Source organism: Triticum urartu, chromosome 6A (genome assembly GCF_056163025.1).
Source record: "Triticum urartu cultivar PI428250 chromosome 6A, HENAU_Tu73, whole genome shotgun sequence".
Taxonomy (NCBI): Eukaryota; Viridiplantae; Streptophyta; class Magnoliopsida; order Poales; family Poaceae; genus Triticum; species Triticum urartu.
Window position 1 is genome coordinate 249,048,647 of NC_141878.1, and position 19,072 is coordinate 249,067,718.

Here is a 19,072-nt window from a genome sequence, read left to right on the forward strand (position 1 = left end):
TTAGAGACTTAGCTGCAGTCCGGCACTCGCCTAAGTTTGAAAAAATCCTACCGAGTGGAGAGCAATTCTCTCACTCGGGGGCTTAGCTGCAGTCCAGTACTCGCTTAAGTTCTCTCAATGAAGACTTAGCTGCAGTCTGGCACTCGCATAAGTTTGAAAAATCCTACCTAGTGGAGAGCAATCCTCCCACTCGGGGGCTTAGCTGCAGTCCAGTACTCGCCTAAATTCTCACTTAGAGACTTAGCTGCAGTCCGGCACTCGCCTAAGTTTGAAAAAATCCTACCGAGTGGAGAGCAATCCTCCCACTCGGGGGCTTAGCTGCAGTCCAGTACTCGCCTAAGTTCTCTCACTGAAGACTTAGCTGCAGTCCGGCACTCGCATAAGTTTAAAAAAATCCTACCTAGTGGAGAGCAATCCTCCCACTTGGGGGCTTAGCTGCAGTCCAGTACTCGCCTAAATTCTCTCACTTAGAGACTTAGCTGCAGTCCGGCACTCGCCTAAGTTTGAAAAAATCCTACCGAGTGGAGAGCAATTCTCCCACTCGGGGGCTTAGCTGCAGTCGAGTACTCGCCTAAGTTCTCTCACTTAGAGACTTAGCTGCAGTCCGGCACTCGCCTAAGTTTGAAAAAATCCTACCGGGTGGAGAGCAATCCTCCCACTCGGGGGCTTAGCTGCAGTCCAGTACTCGCCTAAGTTCTCTCACTTAGAGACTTAGCTGCAGTCCGGCACTCGCCTAAGTTTGAAAAAATCCTACCTAGTGGAGAGCAATCCTCCCACTCGAGGGCTTAGCTGCAGTCCAGTACTCACCTAAGTTCTCTCACTTAGAGACTTAGCTGCAGTCCGGCACTCGCCTAAGTTTGAAAAAATCCTACCGAGTGGAGAGCAATCCTCCCACTCGGGGGCTTAGCTGCAGTCCAGTACTCGCCTAAGTTCTCTCACTTAGAGACTTAGCTGCAGTCCGGCACTCGCCTAAGTTTGAAAAAATCCTACCGAGTGGAGGGCAATCCTCCCACTCGGGGGCTTAGCTGCAGTCCAGAACTCGCCTAAGTACGAAACACATCCCAATTCTCGAGGACGACAAGGGTCAGGTCGACTGCCACCTTCTCTTGGGGAGCTTCGCCATAAATACAATGCGCGATTCATCCCGCTCTACAGAAACAAAGTGCGGGTCGACTGCCACCTTCTCCTGGAGAGCTTCGCCATAAATATAATGTGCGCTCCGTCCACTCTGCAGTAACGGGGTGTGGGTCGAGCGCCGTCTTCCCCTGGGGAGCTTAGCCACAAATACAAGACATGGGTCAACTGCTTCCCTCTCCTTCGGAGCTGCGCTGCGAATACAAAGGTTGTCTCGAATGAAGAATGGGTTCACTCAGCAGGAGATTCATAAAGATATTCAACGATAAACCAAGTTCAGGTAAATTCTAAAGGTTCCAGATCACAGATCGAAGAACTTGGGCATGCAGCCCGAAAAAGTTTAACGGTTACAAAAACCACTCGGCATTCCGAGGCAAATTTAAGGTGGGACATAAGAGTTTGTTCACTCTGCGGGAGGAGGGCTGGCAGGCTCGACGAACTCATCCAGGTCGACGCCGTCGGCTATCCGAGTGGCTGCAGCGATGGAAGTCTCCATAAAGGTTCGGAAGTCATGCTTCTGGGTGTTGGCGACCTTGATTGCTGCCAGTTTGTCCTGTCGCACCTCCTTGCAGTGGACACGAACCAAAGACAGCCACGTTAGCGCCACACCGAGCAGCAGACTTCTTCCACTCCTGCACTCGGTCGGAGATTTCATTTAGTCGAGTCATCAGGGACTCAATATCATTTTGGAGCACAGCCTCTGGCCAAAGTGCCTGGTCAATCCGCGACATGGCAACCTTCAGTCGAGCCAAGTAGTCCACGGCACTGTCGATGCGAGATTTCAGACGGAGCAGATTCATGGCAGTTTCATCTTTCACGGGAGAGTTGATTGGATCCAAACCTGGTTCGATCCGCCCAGTCTCCTCTTCAAAGTTCTGGCAAAACTCTGCATTCATGATCCAAGGATAAGTCAATTTTTGTACACTGAGTCGACACAAAAAAAAATCAGTCGGAACAGAATGTGCACCTTCAAGCTTGATGAACAACTTTTTGGCAAGACTTCTCAGATAGCTCTCCAGATCATCCCTCCTGCGAGCAATGCCTTCCATTTTCTCGCCCTGGACGAAATTCGCCTTCTTCCAGCGCGAGCACTCCTTGCTGGAGTCATTCAGAGCGGTCTTCAGCCTGGTATTCTTTTCTTCCAACTGGCCGACCGAAGCCAGCTTCTGTTCGGCCAGAGCGGTCTTGTCGTCAGCCTCCTTACGAGCAGCGGCCAAATCCCGATCCTTCTTCGCCAGAGCTTCTCTCAGTTTTTCCGCAAAGAAATGATGATTGATTCAGAAATAGTAGAAGGGTACTCAAGCCTAAAACTGACCAGTCGACAAACTCGTCTTACCTGCGGCGTCGTCTCTGACCTTTTGCAGCTCTGTCCTGGCCAGCTCCAAGTCAAGGTTCAGTTGAATCTGCTGCTTCTCCAAGTCAGCAAAGCGAGCCCCAAAAAAGGCAGAAAGAGAGAAAGTAGAACTTAGACTACAGTTGACTGCCAGTAGTCCACCGTAGTCTCGGGGAATACACCCAGTGGGTGCACTTTGCGTGCCCCCACCGGTTTTGATCCCACTCGACCGGCCCGCCGAAGTTGAGTCCAACTACCAGTTTGGTTTATATATTCGGCAAAATACAAAGACTACAGTCGACTGCCAGCAGTCCACCGTAGTCTCGGGGACTACACCCAGTGGGTGCACTCAGCATGCCCCCACTAGTCCAAAAAATTCAATCGACACACCTATTGGGTGTACAGATGAAAAGATTTTCGGAAAGAATCTTCAGATAGCATATCCTAACAGAACAAGCGGCGACCAACTAACCTGAACATTGCTCTGGAGAGCCGAGCTGGCATCATAGGTGGCTTGGCTGGTGTCCCGCACCGTCTTCATCTTCTCCATCATAATGCCCGCCTGGCGTATGGCTTCCCTAGCAGCATTCACCTCGTCCTCCGGGACATGATGGGTTGCAAAAAGTGAAGGCGGGTCGACAGGGGCCCGAGCAGTAGACGAAGAAGGCAAGGCACTCGACAGTGGCTCGGCGAAGGTAACAGAACCCCGATTGACGTCGCCAGTGTCCTGAACGACTGGCTCCGCCCTCGGCGTCGACTGTAGCGCCTCACTTACAGGAGCTCGCCTATTCTTCCTCGTCAAAGGCCTCTCGGACTCTTCATCATCATCAGGGAGGTCAATAATGTTGGGAGCTGTGCAAAGTTCAATTGCCAAAATCACGTCACCCAATGAGGCACATTGCAGTTGACTCGACCGAATAAAGATAGTATGGCAGAAATCGTATCCGGATTAGAAGTGACCGCATCCTCCATCACCTCATCATCATCCCTGTAAGCTGAGGTCCCGGAAGTGGCAGCGCTGACAATTCCAAAGTTCGTCCAGTTAAAACAAGAAAGACAAATAGCGCGGAGCGTCGAGTGAATACAAAGAGAGACACTCACGCGGAGGCAACGGGGATATCAATCTTGATCTTCGGCAACGCCTTCCGAGTCCTCGGCCCTGCAACTTTGGGGTGCTTTGGCGCCTTCTCAGTCGGGGTTGGTGAAGAGATCCGAGGACGCTTCAAAGACTGACCAGCCTGAGTAGTTGCCTTGTCGCGGGCACTCGGCCGTTCTTGGTCGAGCTTGGATCGCCTCTCCCTGCGAGGGGGCGACTCGACTTCTTCTCCATCACTTGAGTCGTCGCTTCCTCCATCCCCTTCACCATCGCAAGTCCACTCGCCACTGTCGCCGCCACTCGCCTCGCCTTCCAGTACTTGCTCTTGCTCCCCGTTGGGCATTGAATACATTTCAATAATGGCCTGAAAGGAAGCAGGGAGAACAAAGTCAGTCGACACAATATAGGCAGCTGCGCGAGTAAATTCAGATTACAAGGAAAAACTCAGAATCAGACCTGCTCTGGTGCATGAGACTGGTCGAAAGGGGGAACTCTCCTGGCTCCCCTGGGATTGTCCTTGTTCCCGGTAATGCCTGACAGCCACTTCTCCAGTGTGTCGTCGTCGACCTCCTTCGGGTGGATCCGAGTGGAGTCTTCAAGACCCGAATACATCCACATCGGATGGTCTCGAGCTTGAAGAGGCTGGATGCGCCGCTGAAGGAAGACCTCCAAGAGATCCATACCAGTGACCCCGTCACGAATAAGCTGGACCACTTGATCGACCAACAGCTTCACGTGCGCCTTCTCCTCCGGGAGCACCTTCAAGGGGGAGGGTTTCTCCACTCGGTCCATGGTAAAGGGAGGGAGGCCAGTCGATTGCCCTGGCGTCGACTGGTCTTTACAGTAAAACCAGGTGCCATCCGCGAACTGAGTCAGGGAGAATCATGGCCGGAAAGGAGCTTTTCCCTCTCGTCTGGATGCCAAGACCCCCACACATCTGGATCACTTGGGTCCTCTCATCACTCGGGTTAGCCTTTTTCACTGTCTGGGAGCGACAAGTGAAAATATGCTTGAAAAGCCCCCAGTGAGGCCGGCAACCCAGGAAATTCTCACACAAAGAAATGAAAGCGGCGACATAAACAATCGAGTTGGGGGTAAAATGGTGGAGTTGTGCCCCAAAGAAGTTCAGAAACCCTCGAAAGAAAGGGTGAGGATGCAAGGAAAATCCACGGTCGACGTGGGTGGCAAGAAGAACACGCTCACCCTCCCGAGGTTGCGGCTCAGATTCCTTCCCCGGAAGCCGCGCCGAGTCATAGGGGATCAGCCCCCCTTCGGCCAGGTCGTCGAGGTCTTCTTGGGTGATCCTCGAGTGGATCCAGTCGCCCTGGATCCAGCCCTTCGGCAGGCCGGTCCGCGAGGAAGATCCGCCCCGGCTGGCCGCCTTCCCCTTCGACCTCGCCGTCGCCTTCTTTGCCCGCTCCAGAGCCGCTGTCTTCTCCTTCCCCATTGTCGCCGGCGAGACGCGTACGGAGCGGTGATGCTGGGGCGAGAGCGAGCGCAGCGGAGGGGCGTGAAGAGGAGAAGAGGAAATGGGAACGCACTGTTCGGGAGACTCTGGTCCAAAGCCTTATATGAGGCCGCTTCCGAGTGGCTGACGGGTAGGCCCAGGTGACTCTGTCAAATCCCGTAACGATCGCGCGCGCGGTACGTGGCGAAAAAGGCGGCGCGGGGATTGAGGCGTCTCCGCTCTATCCCATCCGATTACTGCGGCCTTCCCCGTCCCGCGCGCTTCCCAAAATTCGGATCCCACGAAATCTGCGGGCAGCAAACAAACTTGTCAGACTAAAAGATCTCCTCCGCACCGTCACTCGGAGCCTTACAAGTAAAGAAACTCACTCAACGAAGAATTAAGAATGGATCAAGGCGACTGAAAAGGAAGTTGCTGTCATCACTCAGGTCCATTGATCCGGAGCAAGATATGCTCACGGCATGAAAAACGAGTCGGAGAGGTCCTCAACTCCTTCCCCACTCAAACCTCGATCCATTCGGGGGCTAATGATGAAGCTATGTACCTAGGGTAGGGTCATGGACCTGTCCTAACTGCCCTACCCAAGGACATCTCTAGAAGAAATCACTTTTCAATCGACTTGAAGGTGTTCCACTCGACAGACTCGAAGACACTCGACCAAGAAGCAATCACTCGACCAAGATCCAACCACTCGACGGCCAGGAGACCTAAAGTCACTCCGCACGCTAACGGTCGGTCATTAAATAGCTTTTATGGTCATCATAGCACTTTATTACCAGCATTACCAGTAACGCCCCGTCTTAATGTACATTGAACCCTTTGTAACGTGGGCTGGCCGGGGTCCTGGCGCACTCTATATAAGCCACCCCCCTCCTCCGAGACAAGGGTTCGCATCTCTGTAACTCATACTCACATAATCCAGTCGACCGCCTCCGGGCTCTGAGACGTAGGGCTATTACTTCCTCCGAGAAGGGCCCGAACTCGTAAACCTTGCGTGCTTACAACTTCTCCACAGCTAAGATCTTGCCTCTCCATACTTACCCCCCTACATCACTGTCAGACTTAGAACCACGACACTTGGTTCATGGCATGTCCTTAGCCGGGTCACGAGCCAGTTTCCATCCACTGGAGATAATTGGGTACCATCAAAACTTACCCGTTATTAGCTCATCTGTCACTACCAACCTCGTGGTGAATATTTCTCAACTCCTTGTCCTTTTTCTTCCATGAGTTTAACGAGTCGCTCGCAATCTAGATGCAAGCTCCAATATGTCGCACTCAGACTCAGACGGGAACCGCAAGGACAAACATGAATTTGCTCGTGAAGGACTTGAGAGCTACTGACGAGGATACGACACTCGGATATGGCCAGCAAGGCCGGAAGCCAGCCCAACAACCTTGACATGGGTCGACATGGTGACTCGAGCCCACCTTCTAGACGGGACGCCTCCATCAACTTGGGGGACAAGGCAACCATCCACCGCACCTAGTGAGCCATGGACGAGTGCGACCTCGACATGAGCCAACATGGTGACTCGGGCCTACCTTCTAGACGGGACGCCGACATCAACCTGAGGGACAAGGCAACCATCCACCACACCCAGTGAGCCATGGACGAGTGCGACCCAGCAGCACATACTGACTTGTAAATCGCCCCGAGCCATGTAACCCTAACTGAGCAAGGTACATAAGGTAGTTAGGGGCCTCTCGGTTGGGAGGATTCCAACTGGAACATTCTTCACATCATTGAGGTCCAGGGTTCCTCACCTAACCCTCCATCTCCCACCTTCGTCGCCTCTGGTGGCTCACCTTGTAGCCAAGAGCTCTTACCGAGATCCCTTTGATCTCCGGCAGTGTCGGAATCGGGGCTCCGGGGACCCAAGAGGTTCAAACTCTGGGGTGTACTCGTTCCTACTGCCCTACTCCTTCCTGCTTCTAACCACGGCGAGGCTGCGGCGAGAGCGAGCTAGCGGGGGCAGGCCGGAGACACAACAGTTACCCATGTTCGGGCCACCTTGCGGTATAAAACCCTACTCCTGCTTGGTTTGTGGATTGCTATGGTGGAGACAAGAGTACAATGCTGGAGAGCCAGAATGGTCGATCTTCTCTACAACGGCACCTTGCCTTCCTTTATACATGCCTTGGTCCTCTTCCCCGAAAACATTGGCGGGAAGGGTTGCCACACAACGACAATTTGAAGGGGGACAGGGGTGCAGTCTATCCTGACAAAAGGGGGGTCTTCGTCTGCAAAGCCACCACCCGTGAGGTCGTGACGCGCCGGTGGGTTCGGTGATGACCTCCGTCCTGGCGTGTCCGTCGTCTTGTTCTTCTTGCATCGATCAGGCAACCTTTGGGGTTTGCTTTGGGAATCGGTGGGCTGGCCTTGCCCCTTTAGCACCAAAGTGGAAATCCTCTTCATCTGTGCCTACTGGCACGGCTTCTGGCGTCGCTCGCCATTGTGCACGTCACCCACGTGAAGGCATGTGGCCGCGCAACAGGTTGAGCAGCTCTTGACCTGCTTGCCCCCGCGAGGGAGCCTCAGGAGACCGCCTCGCAAGGGGGCCTTGCGAGGGGTCTTGCTCGTAGCACTTGCTGGTGGGCCAGGGGTTGAATCCTTGTCGTGCGCCGCGCCTGGGTACCCCCAGTCCTCTGGGCCCATAGTAGCCCCCGGGCCCGCGGCATGCACGTCTTCGCCCTCTGGGAGGGGGGAGGGGGGCCGAAGCGGTGTGGGCCCTAACCGCCTGCGGGCCAGGCACGACGTGTGGCGCTCAATGGTGCGGGGGACGCCCCCACTCCTCCCACGATGCCTTGGCAACCGCCTAGGCTGACATAAAGCCTGCCCGCGCGCGGCGCGGAGCGGAGCCATCATTGCCTTCCTTGTTCTCGTCCGCCTTCTGAAGGCGAGAGGACGCGAACTGCCTCTCCGTCGAATGCTATATAAAGGCAAGGGGGAAGGACCTCTGCGACGATGGTGAGAGGGATAGGCCGCGCTCCCGCAGCTGCTGCAGCGCCCAAGGTGCCGCCATGGGGGCGCAGACGCTCTCCTGTGGCCGCCGACATTGGCCCCAGCGGGCGCGGGGGGCGAGGTGGTTGAGGCGGCGCGACCGCCATGCCTTCCCAGGTACGGAGCCATTCTGCCGATGTGGCCCGCGAGTTCATCGTGGGCATGCATCACCAACCTTGCACCTGGCTCCGGCTCCCAGACTCCTTCACGGAGGAAATGGCGGACCGCATGCTGCTGGGCTTGTGGGTGCAGCCGGACGGCTGCTGCAACAGCCCCTCCTGGGTGGCGACGGAGTTCACCCCCACGGGCTTCATGTTCTTGAAGCAGGGGGTGGAAGTCGTTCGCCATCGCACGCTGCCTGAAAAAGGGGCACGTCCCCCACTTCAAGTATGACTGGGCCGCCACGCTTTGCATGAAGATCTTCGGGGTCACCGACTCCCGCTTGAAGTGCTGCATGGAGAGCAAGGATAGCGACTACTCCGGCATAGGTGACAGCGACGCGTCCTTCTCCGTCGGGAGCGGGAGCAGCGACGGCTCCTGCCGCGTCAAGAGCGAGGATGAAGACTCCGATTAGGCGCGGACGGCGCCCGAGCCGGAGCCTCAAGGATGGTCGCGCCTCGTCTCAGGCTTCCCTCTTTATTTTGCCCTGTTTTGCACTTAGATCGACGTAGGCCCCACGGGGGGTGTGTAAGAACAATGGCTCTCTCACTTTAGGTTTAATGCTTTTGCGATTCGAATCCTGTGTTTCCCCCTAAAGCTTCCTCACGAGGCTTGCTCCTTTTTTTCTTGCTCGCCCAAATGCTCTACATTGTCAATACCCAGCCTCGGGCGGGCCTTAGCCGCGCTGGTATGTCAGGTCACGATGCCTGGAACAAGGCCAGGAGGTGAGGGGCGCCAGGAGCTAGTGAGGGCTCCAGAGACGCGACGCTATGGGAACCCTCCTTTTTCATGTGCAAGCGGCTCGCGTGAAAAAGAGGCGACAGGCTCCGCCAAGGTCGCGAGAAGAGGGAATTCTAGGGATGATAGTTGCACCTCATGAGGTGGTTAGACTTAGCTTTGCGAAGGGTAGTGCCGACGGAGCCACGACCCGTGAACGCGGCCGCTCGAGGTGCACTCCTCGAGGCTTTGTCTCCCTGGGGCTTTGCAAGTTGTCGCTTTTTGGTGCACGGGGTGCTGCTTGCGTGATCCTCGAACAATCGACACTTGAGGTGGCTGCATGTTGACAAATTTTGGGGTATGGGGAGCGACGCGCACTCGCCAACTCACTCATGGTTGTTCTGTGAGGAGACAAGGCACCAAGGACCTTGGTGAGGTGGCGTGTGCAGGGGCAGGCCCACAAGCCAGAGCTCGATCTCTTGGATTTATCTACGCTGCAGAGACGGACCCAAGCACAGACGCCGGGCCAGTAGCACCCGCTTGTGAGATGGTCAGGAGGGTAGTCGCGAGCGCGTGGCGCTCTCAAGGTGGCACCGCATAATTAAGATTCGTCACACAACCAGAAAGTGATGCTGCTACGGGGACGGACCCTAGCCAGCTTGAGGATGATCCAGCCCGTGGGGAGCCCTCAATTTGATCAACCAAAAAATCACCTGGCGACATGTCGCTGTAGGAGCGTCGAGCTGCTTGACGAAGTGTGCCACGGGGGTCCGTTGCTCAGAGGCCGGGAGGCTCCCAACGCCCAGGGGGCTCGCGAGGGCCAGAAGGCTCGCGAGGTTCTAACGTGAGCCGCGCCAGCCTTTAGAAGGTGGCGCTGGCGTTCATCAGACCGAAGGGCATGCGGGTGTAGTTGGTGGTGAGGCCCGTGCTCCGGCCAACGCGCGACGACCAGAAGAGGTCTTGAGAGCAAGCCCTGTTGAGGCTTGCAAGGTTGATGCATATGCGTGCCTTGCCGCCCTTCTCGGGGACGATGACCGGGTTGACGGGCCGCTCGAGGCGGCGCTCCCCACGGATGGCTCGAGCTTCCTGTAGCTTGGAGATTTTCCGGGCGATGAACTCTTGCTTCTCTAGCGCTTGGCGTCGTATTCCTTGCTTGGCGGGGCACGCGTTGGGGCACCCCGCTAGGTGGTGCTCGATCACCTCCCTCGGCACACCGGACTAGTCTGATGCCTTCCTGATGAAAACACCCGAGCCTGCCTGAAGGGAGGTGTCGAGTGCGCCTTCCTATTTGGGAGGGAAGCAGGCGCCGACTGTGAGGGCAGGGCCTGGGCCATTGCCGTCAGCCGATGCCTTGCGGCGGGCTTGAGAGAGCAGCTGCTTCTTCCTTGCGGGAGCGGCCTCAGGAGGCCCGACCGACGGCATCCTCGCCATCCAAGTGTGGCCGTGGCGGCCCTGTAGGCGTGCTTGAGGGAGCAGACCGCGTCCTTCTCGTCGCATGCGATGGCGATGACGTCGCTGCAGCCAGACATCTTGAGGACGTTGTAGCCGTGGTGGGTCGCCGCCATAAATTTGGCGAGTGCCGGATACCCCAGGATTGCGTTGTACGACAGACCAATGCGCCATGTCGAAGTCGATGAGCTCGGTGTGGTAGTTATGGCGGGTGTCGAAGGTCACTGGGAGGCGCACTTGCCCTAGAGGAATGATTGACCCATCGGTCACCCCGGAGAAGGGACGGGTCGGGGCCAACTGGTCGTAGGGCACTTGGAGCGTTTCAAAGGTCTCGATGGAGATCACATTGAGGTCGGCGTCTCCGTTGATGAGGGTCTTGGTGACCGTGACGTTGCCGATGATGGGGGTGCACAACATGGAGAGCGCGCCGGCAGCGGCCGTGCACCTGAGGTGGTCCTTGGAGTCGAAGGTGATGGCATACTGCGACCACTTGAGGGGCCGCGCGGTCTCAGGGCTCGGGAGTGCGGCGTTCACCTCGCGAGAGAACTGTTTGAAGACGTGGTTGGACGCGAGGGCCTAAGCTCCACCAAGGATGCAGACTACCGCGCGAGGCCCCCAGCCCCCTCGTCATGCTGGTTGATGTTACTTCTGGGTGGCGGCGATAGTGGCGAAAGGGTAGCATTGGCCTGAGGGTGCGCCTCACGAGGCTGATCGCGCCAGGCCTAGCGCTGGTTGCCGTCGCGGCTATCCCATTGGCCGCCGCTACGGCCTCCCCCACGGCCGGGGCCGCGATCATTGCGATCCCCACGACGGCCCAAGCGCTCGTCGCGGAGTGACTTGAGCTCCTGGCAGTCTTCAGTGTTGTGGGTGCGCACATTGTGGTAGACGCAGAACGGGCGGTTGTCCTTCTGGGCTCGTCGCAGTCGCGGCCGCGCTTCTGCTCAGGCCCCGTTGCTAACACGGCAGGCCCTTGCGCTTCACCTCCTTGCCCTTGGTCTTGTTGTCGTCGAGCGCGATGTCGGGGCCGTTGTGGATGAAGAGGCGACCTTCGGCCAGATCGTTGTTGATGGCGAGCTTCTTGCGCATCTTGACGTCCATGACGTCGGTGAAGAACGCCAGGATGATGACCTCATCAGAAGCGCGCGGAATCTTCTAGCGCACCTGGCTGAAGCGCTGGATATATTTGCGGAGGGTCTCGCCAGGGCGCTGCCGCACACGCCGCAGGTCGTTGGCGGTAAGGGGGCGGTCATGCGTGCCCTTGAAGTTAGCGATGAACTGGTCACAGAGCTCGCTCCATGAAGAGATCGACTCATCGGGCAGGTTCATGAGCCGGGGGCGCGTGCCGTCCTTGAGGGCCATGGGGAATTAGTTTGCCATGACCTTGTCGTCGCCGTTCGCAGCCTCGATACCCAACGCGTAGAGCTGGAGAAACTCCGTGGGGTCTGGGACGCCGTCGTAACGTGGGGGCAGCTCTGGCTTGAACTTAACGGGCAGACCACCCGGCGCAGCTCGTGGGTGAAAGCCCGGTAGCCCACGCTGTTTGATGGAACGCCGCGCACGAGGGCTGCGCGGTTCTGGCGCCCGGCCGCTGCGGCTTCTTGGACGATCCGGTCTTGGCGTTGACGCTGTTGCTCGAGGAACACATGCGCATTAGGTGGCGCATGGTGGACGATTTGGCAACTGTCCTCATTTCGGGCCGGCGGGGGCGCTCCGCAGGTGGCTTGCGTGGACGCGCGTCGCGTCGGGGTTCGGTGAGGTCGCTGCGCAGGGTAGGTGGCGGAGGCGCACTGTGGGCCACGTCCCCAGCGCGAGATGGCGGAGGGCGGAGCGAGTGAGAGGGCCCCGGCGGCGTTGACGAGCTCGGTGATGCGGCCAAGCCAGGCGTCTTAGCCGGCGTCGCCCGGGCGGTAACGTAGCAGCTCGCGCGCCATGAGCAGCATGGCCTGCGTGTTCGTCGGCCGTGGGAGGAAGAGGCCGTATCGATGCGGCCATCAGGTTGCACGGAGGGGTGCATGGAGGAGTCTTGCTGCTCGTGGGCAGCGGGGTCGGTGGCGGCAGCTGCTGCGGCTCCAGCAGGGTGTCGGCGGCTGTCGTGGCCCACAAGCGTCGTCTTGGCGATGCGCCTTGCCCGGCGCTCAGCGCGCTCGCGGCGAGCTTCAGCCATGAAGCTTGGTGAAGGAGGAGGCGAAACGAAGCGGGAGAACGGCGGCGCACCCCTACCTAGTGCACCAAATGTCGAAATCGGGGCTCCTGGGACCCAAGAGGTTCGGACTCTGGGGTGCACTCGTTCCTACCGCCCTACTCCTTCCTGCTTCTAACCACGGTGATGCTACGGCGAGAGGGAGCTAGCGGGGGCAGGCCGGAGACACAACAGTTACCCAGGTTCGGGCCACCTTGCGGTGTAAAACCCTACTCATGCTTGGTTTGTGGATTGCTATGGTGGAGGAGACAAGAGTACAAGGGTTGGAGAGCTAGAATGGTCGATCTCCTCTACAACGGCACTCTGCCTTCCTTTATACATGCCTTGGTCCTCTTCCCCGAAAACATTGCCTGGAAGGGTTGCCACACAACGGCAATTTGAAGGAGGACAAGGGCGCAGTCTATCCCGACAAAAGGGGGGTCTTCGTCTGCAAAGCCACCGCTCGTGACGCGCCGGTGGGCTCGGTGATGACCTCCGTCCTGGTGCGTCCGTCGTCTTGGTCTTTTTGCACCGATCAGGCAACCTTTGGGGATTGCTTTGGGAACCGGCGGGCCGGCCTTGCTTCCTTAGCACCAAAGGGGAAATCCTCTTCATCCGCGCCTGCTGGCACAACTTCTGGCGTCACTCGTCGTTGTGCGCGTCACCCACATGAAGGCACGCGGCCGCGCGACAGGCTGAGCAGCACTTGACCTGCTTGCCCCCACGAGGGGGCGTCGGGAGGCTGCCTCAGGAGACCGCCTCGCGTGGGGCCTCGTGAGGGGTCTTGCTCGTACCACTTGCTGGTGGGCCAGTGGTTGAACCCTTGGTGTGCGCCACGCTCTGGGCCGAAGGCAGGCGGCCCTGGATATCCCTAGTCCCACGGGCCCGACAGGTAGACACACAGTGCAATACATCTTAGCATCAGGAGTAGGGTTTTACCTCTCTATGGGGGGCCCAAACCTAGGTAGGTCGCTGTTTGTTCTGTGTAGCCATCCCTATTTGCCACTCATACGCCCCTTCGAACAAATTAGCTATCCATCCCAAAACATCGACAATGTCCTTTAACTTGGACCAACTTGTAGGTAGGTTCTTCAAAAGATGTGAGTAGCTAAAAGGAAATGAATTGTACCAAAGTTACCTCTTGCAGGAAACATGATACACTACGTTATCGCAAATAAAAAATTCTACCATGAACGCCCAAGAATATGCCGCGGTTGTAGGTAACGGGATTAGCAGTAGACGCGTAGTCACCTAGTGGAAGGAGAGCTGTTGAATCGTGTCTCCTCCTTGTGGATCCCTTGAGCGATCATACAAGCGTCGCAACAGCAACGCCTCCAAGGAGCCCATAAGTATGGTGTGCTTGCAACTCCGAACAACAGTTGAGGTGGAGGCTCTCTAGGGTAGCGGCCCCTAGCAGGATATGCCAACTCCCAAACATACGTAAAGATCATATCAAATGAACCTACACAATGTTGTGTACTTGGAATCCATTGCTAGGTTAATTCTTAACCTCAAGTAGCACAACCATGCATTTTTGGATCTGATCACTCGATGACCCTAGAGATCTCTCTCTCACCGAAGAGAGGGGCAAATCCCATATCGACCGGCCATGGCTCGAAGTATGCTTCATGATAAACAAGAAAGCAAACTTTATAACTAATCAGTTATAAAGTAGTGTTTGGCAACTCCTAAGCAAGTCACTACACATCTCAAGTACATATGACCGTCTCACATCTAAGGACATAACATACACATTGTAAGAGGTAATTAACATTCACGCTATGTCTCAAGTTGGGTTTATCCAACCCCACATAACATTTCACATTGTTGGTCCGACATCTCCATGTCCATGAAGTGTGAAACATGGTCATCAACCAATACATGTGCTAGTCGAATATTCATGTGTTCTCAAATTAAGTCCCACTAGGGACTACTTTAGAATAACCATTCAAGTATAGAGTTTCACAAACAAGTCACATACTTGCCAATCAACACAAATGATATTATTCAAGGAACGTTTAATAATTCATGGATTCAATGAAATATGATCATTGCTATGATTGCCTCTAGGGTATATTTCTAACACCTCTTTCCGATGAAGTTGAAAAGTAAAAAGGACCTCCCGATCGATAGTTGGAAATGAGAGATAAGTTGGCAAAGAACCTTGTCTGCGCACCTACACATTCGCAACAAGGCTATATGTGGATCTTGGTAAGGTCAGTGGAACAAAATCAAGGATTAAGTGGACCAAGATATCGAAAAGATTGGTAAATATCCACAATGAACTCGATGTAATGCAATTTGATCACAAATGTAAGAATGATTGGCTTATCGAAGACTAAGCTCTTGTTACACAAACACAAAAAAATACGCTAGCTTGATTTCATGATACGGCAAAGATTTACAAACTTGCATGCTTGATGTATCTCTATATTATATATACCTGGCACAAATATCTCTTTTGCTCTTAATCTTTTTGCTTATAAGCTTTGTATTTTATTGTTTTAACTTTACTTGCATTTGTCACTTCCTTTGAGACTTGACCAAAAATGCAAGACAAACTATCGCAAGATATTAAGTATCTCTTTTGGTTATATATCACAAGATGTATCTCTATATTAGGTATACCTGGCACATATATCTCTTTTGCTCTTCCTCTTTTTGCTTATTTAAGTTCTGTATCTTTATTGTTTGAACTTTACTTCCTTTTGCCACTTCTTTTGAGACTTGACCAAAAATGCAAGACAAACTATCACAAGATATTGCACGGATTAACTATGAGGCACCAAATAGTGTGCAAGATGTCACTACGATGCTCAAGGCCACGAGGCCCAGCAATACTCAAATAGCTAGTCTCGATGGGCTCAAATTTGTCGTGAAGGGGTCGAATGACTTTTAAAGGTAATGTCAAGGGAAGAGTAAGCTTATGTTGGAATGGATACCTCAAGTCAGCACCCTTGACAAAATCAAAATGACCTGCCTCGCTTCACGTGAAGTTGTCAAAAGAGGATGAAATGGTCACCGTTGTATGTGGTGTAAGTTGATGTGGTAGGGGTACCCAATGGGTAAATGTGAATTAGGAGGCTTGGAGCTTTCCTATCCCTCCCGCCTTTGGTTGGGAGGCCTGGAGCTCCCTCTCCGTCCTGCCTTTGCTTCATCTGGGTGAGTCACTACTCCTCAGAGAAGTAGACCTTGCTGCTGGATAGGATCGGCTGCTCCAACTTGGTTTACGACTCACAATGATCATAAGCAGTCTTGAGCTGGCTTGTCACCTATTCAATTGAGAGCTTCGTTGTATCGAGTATAGTCTCGATTGACGGCGCAATCTACACATACCTCCAAGGGATGACACACAAAAACTTCTCGACAACCCTATGTTCATCGATGGGATTGCCATGGATGGTCAATGAACTAATGAAGCCCTCCATATAAAGAGAAAAATACATTGTATGCTAGAGGCGACGAATCGTAATCGCCGGGTTCGCGAACCCCTTCTCTAACTACGATTCGCGAATCGTAGATGTGTATCCCCCATCAAATCTGATTTGGTAGATGAAGCGAATCCTGAATCGTGAACCGAGCGAATTGCGAATCAGGTAACTGTGAGCTGAACAAGGGAGGTTGAGCTTGTATTGTTGTTGTGAGGTCTAAATATAGTACATAGACAAGTCGATTGCTAGCAATCGACCCATATATGCAAAAGGCATCTGCTAGTACATGTAATAGGCAAATTGACTACACTGTGTACCTGCATATACTGTCTTACTGACTAAGAAAGTTCTAGCTGACCTGTGCTAATGTGCCAATAAAACAAAAGGCACAAGGATTACAGCTAACACTAAGCGAAAACTAGGATCACTTATATCGTGGTAAATACTGCCCATACTGTATATACACTGCTAGCTAAATGCAGCAACTCTTGCTGCATAAGTAGGGTGTGTATAACCAATGAAGTTTAAATAATAGAAGCTGTGTTATTGGTATCTGCTCTTTCTTTTTTACTGGCCAAATACAAGAATCAACACTCTATCTCTTTTTAGCTTATGCACACTAAGAGTCAACACTCGTCTAATTCAATCTATTTGTTGTACCTTTTCGTTTGCAGACTGGTTGATCTGTATGATGACATTCGTAAAATGATACTGTATTTTAACATATATTTGAGATGGATGATCTGCCAGATGGTGAAGGGCAATCTGATATACACTCTACTGACGCAAATTGGCTGTCCTCACATGAAGAGCATAAGTTCCAATCCGTTTCCTTGGCTAAGCAGGACCACAATTCGGATTTGGCAGATTCTTCTCTTAACTGTATGAAAGGTGACCATTCATTTTGCGCTTCTCAGGAATTATGGTCTACTGGATCTCTATCGAGTCCAATACCCAATGGATTTTACTCAATTATACCGGTAAGTGGATCTTATTCGAGGTACCAATTTGTTAGCACTCTCTCTGTACTTCTTTATTTATTTTATATTATCATTCTGAACTTTGTAGGATAAGAAACTGAAGGAGTGTTTTGACGCCATTCCTTCTCCTGATGATCTATATTCCCTTGGAATAGAGGGCTTCAAGGCTGAGATAATTCTTGTGGACTTAGAGAAGGATAAAAAGCTATCTGCGATAAGGCAGCTATGTGTAGCTCTGGTAAAAGGATTGAGTTCTAACCCAGCCGCAATGATAAAAAAGCTTGCAGGTTTGGTAAGTTCTCTCTGAGATCCTTTATGCAATGGGGGACAATGATGCCATCTTCTTTTCTTCTTTAGAAAAACTGTTTGCTGCAATTTCTCTATGATCAATTGCTGTGTAAATAAATCACAAAAACTCTTCCTTGTTCTGCAACCATTTTAACTGACCTATTTATTCCTTGAAGTGTTTCGTGGATTCTAGTTGCTGCTTGATGTATAAAATAACTCATTTCTGAAGTATAGATTGTTTTTTCTTGTTTTTCCGAGCCTGTACAGATATGGATCTAATTACACATTTTAAAAGGCTGCCTTTAGTTACATTTCTTCCGGCCTGTACTGATGTGAAACTATTTACGTATTTCCGTGCGAGCATAACTTTTAATGATAATTGCAGGTTTGTGACTTCTATAAGCGACCAAATCCACAGCTCAGCCCTGCAAGAACTTCTTCTGAAGAAAATTTTCATTTCATGGAAAGCAAGGGAATTCAATTGTTGGGGCAGATAAGACATGGATCTTGTCGGCCCAGAGCAATTTTATTTAAAGTCCTTGCTGACTCTGTTGGTATAGATTCTAAGCTGTTGGTGGTAAGTTCTATTACCTTCTCGTTAGTGCGTCTGCACTTTGAAATAGGATTCTTCCCACTCGTGAAATTCCTGAACCCTACATTACTATGTTATTTAATATGTGCAGGGCATTTCAGATGAAGAATCTCATGAACACGATGACTCACCCAAACATATGTCTGTTGTTGTTATGCTGAAGTCCATGGAGTTTCTCGTTGATCTAATGCGTTTTCCAGGACAACTAATTCCATTCTCATCCAATGCTATAATCACATCCCATATATCTGCTGCTGGAGAGAGTGACTCTGCTGACTATGATTCTTGTGATTCTCCTCTTGAACCGAATAGTCCTTTGTGCTCTCAACGGTATGCTTGTGTATTCCCTTTTTGATATACCTGTTTCTGGTTCTGGTTATGTTTGGTCCCTTGCAGGGATCTTATTATTGCATTAGCAACATATGATAGTATGATACTGCTCTGTTTGACTTCAGCTTTGGGCATAGAAATACCTGTGCAAACTTAAAATCATTGTCTTGTTTGCCAGGAACAATCTATATTTCTAAACATCAATCTGTAGTCTTAGAACTATATAATTGTAGCCTTCTAGTGCCTTGATATTGTTCCTGATAAGCACTATTGCCAATTTATGTCACTTTTCAGGCAAGAGCAAGATGAAAACAATAGGTCATTTAAAGTTCCGTCCCTAAGAGACATCATGCACCGAACTTCAAACTCTATGGAGGGCAAATTGAGATGGTAAGCCTCAAATAAATATAACAATTTTCTTCCATCCTTCTACATTCTCTTTCATCCTTGCTCTGTTTTTTCAGTGTTCACGTTTCAGAATTACCTTTTTATTTTTCCATTTCATGGTTTACAAGTTCATCACATAGTGAACCAAATGTTGCCAATGCCTTATGTGGACGCCGTGGGAGGAAAGCTAATGAACATCAAAGAACTGCCAGTTCAAGGTTCTTAGTTTTACCCTTTTCTGTTTACACAGTAGCTATTGTCACCAATCTGGTAAATTTGTTCATTACATGGTTCAATCTGGTAAATTTGTTCATTACATGGTTCTTTTAGTCTGGCGTGAGATCTCTTTTGCCGTAGTAATCTTCTGCACTGTCAAAGTTCTGTATCTTACTATTTTCTACCTCTAATATGCATGATAGCTGCTCAGACTCGTTCACCATCAGAACTTAGTTCTACACATGATGGCGGAGGGTCACACTTCTGTAGAATGTTAGCAACTAAAGGCTATGGTTTGTGCGTGCAGAG

At 52.4% G+C, this 19,072-nt stretch overlaps 1 protein-coding gene across 16 annotated transcripts in view; it reads left to right on the forward strand.

Annotated features, from left to right (window-relative positions):
* LOC125513339 (serine/threonine-protein kinase EDR1) overlaps window positions 1–19,072 on the forward strand; it is a 51,412-nt gene that overhangs the window by 9,710 nt on the left and 22,630 nt on the right. For 11 of the 16 annotated variants that reach the window (XM_087527758.1, XM_087527756.1, XM_087527755.1 and 8 more), the window contains exons 2-7: window positions 16,645–16,950; window positions 17,039–17,242; window positions 17,624–17,815; window positions 17,922–18,160; window positions 18,455–18,550; window positions 18,676–18,765. In XM_087527758.1, coding sequence (XP_087383884.1) covers window positions 16,705–16,950; window positions 17,039–17,242; window positions 17,624–17,815; window positions 17,922–18,160; window positions 18,455–18,550; window positions 18,676–18,765 — 1,067 coding nt within the window. In that variant the 5' untranslated portion in view covers window positions 16,645–16,704. Of the gene's footprint in view, window positions 1–16,644; window positions 16,951–17,038; window positions 17,243–17,623; window positions 17,816–17,921; window positions 18,161–18,454; window positions 18,551–18,624; window positions 18,766–19,072 lie in introns of all 16 variants that reach the window. The other 5 variants (XM_087527749.1, XM_087527754.1, XM_087527750.1 and 2 more) reach the window with 2 other exon arrangements.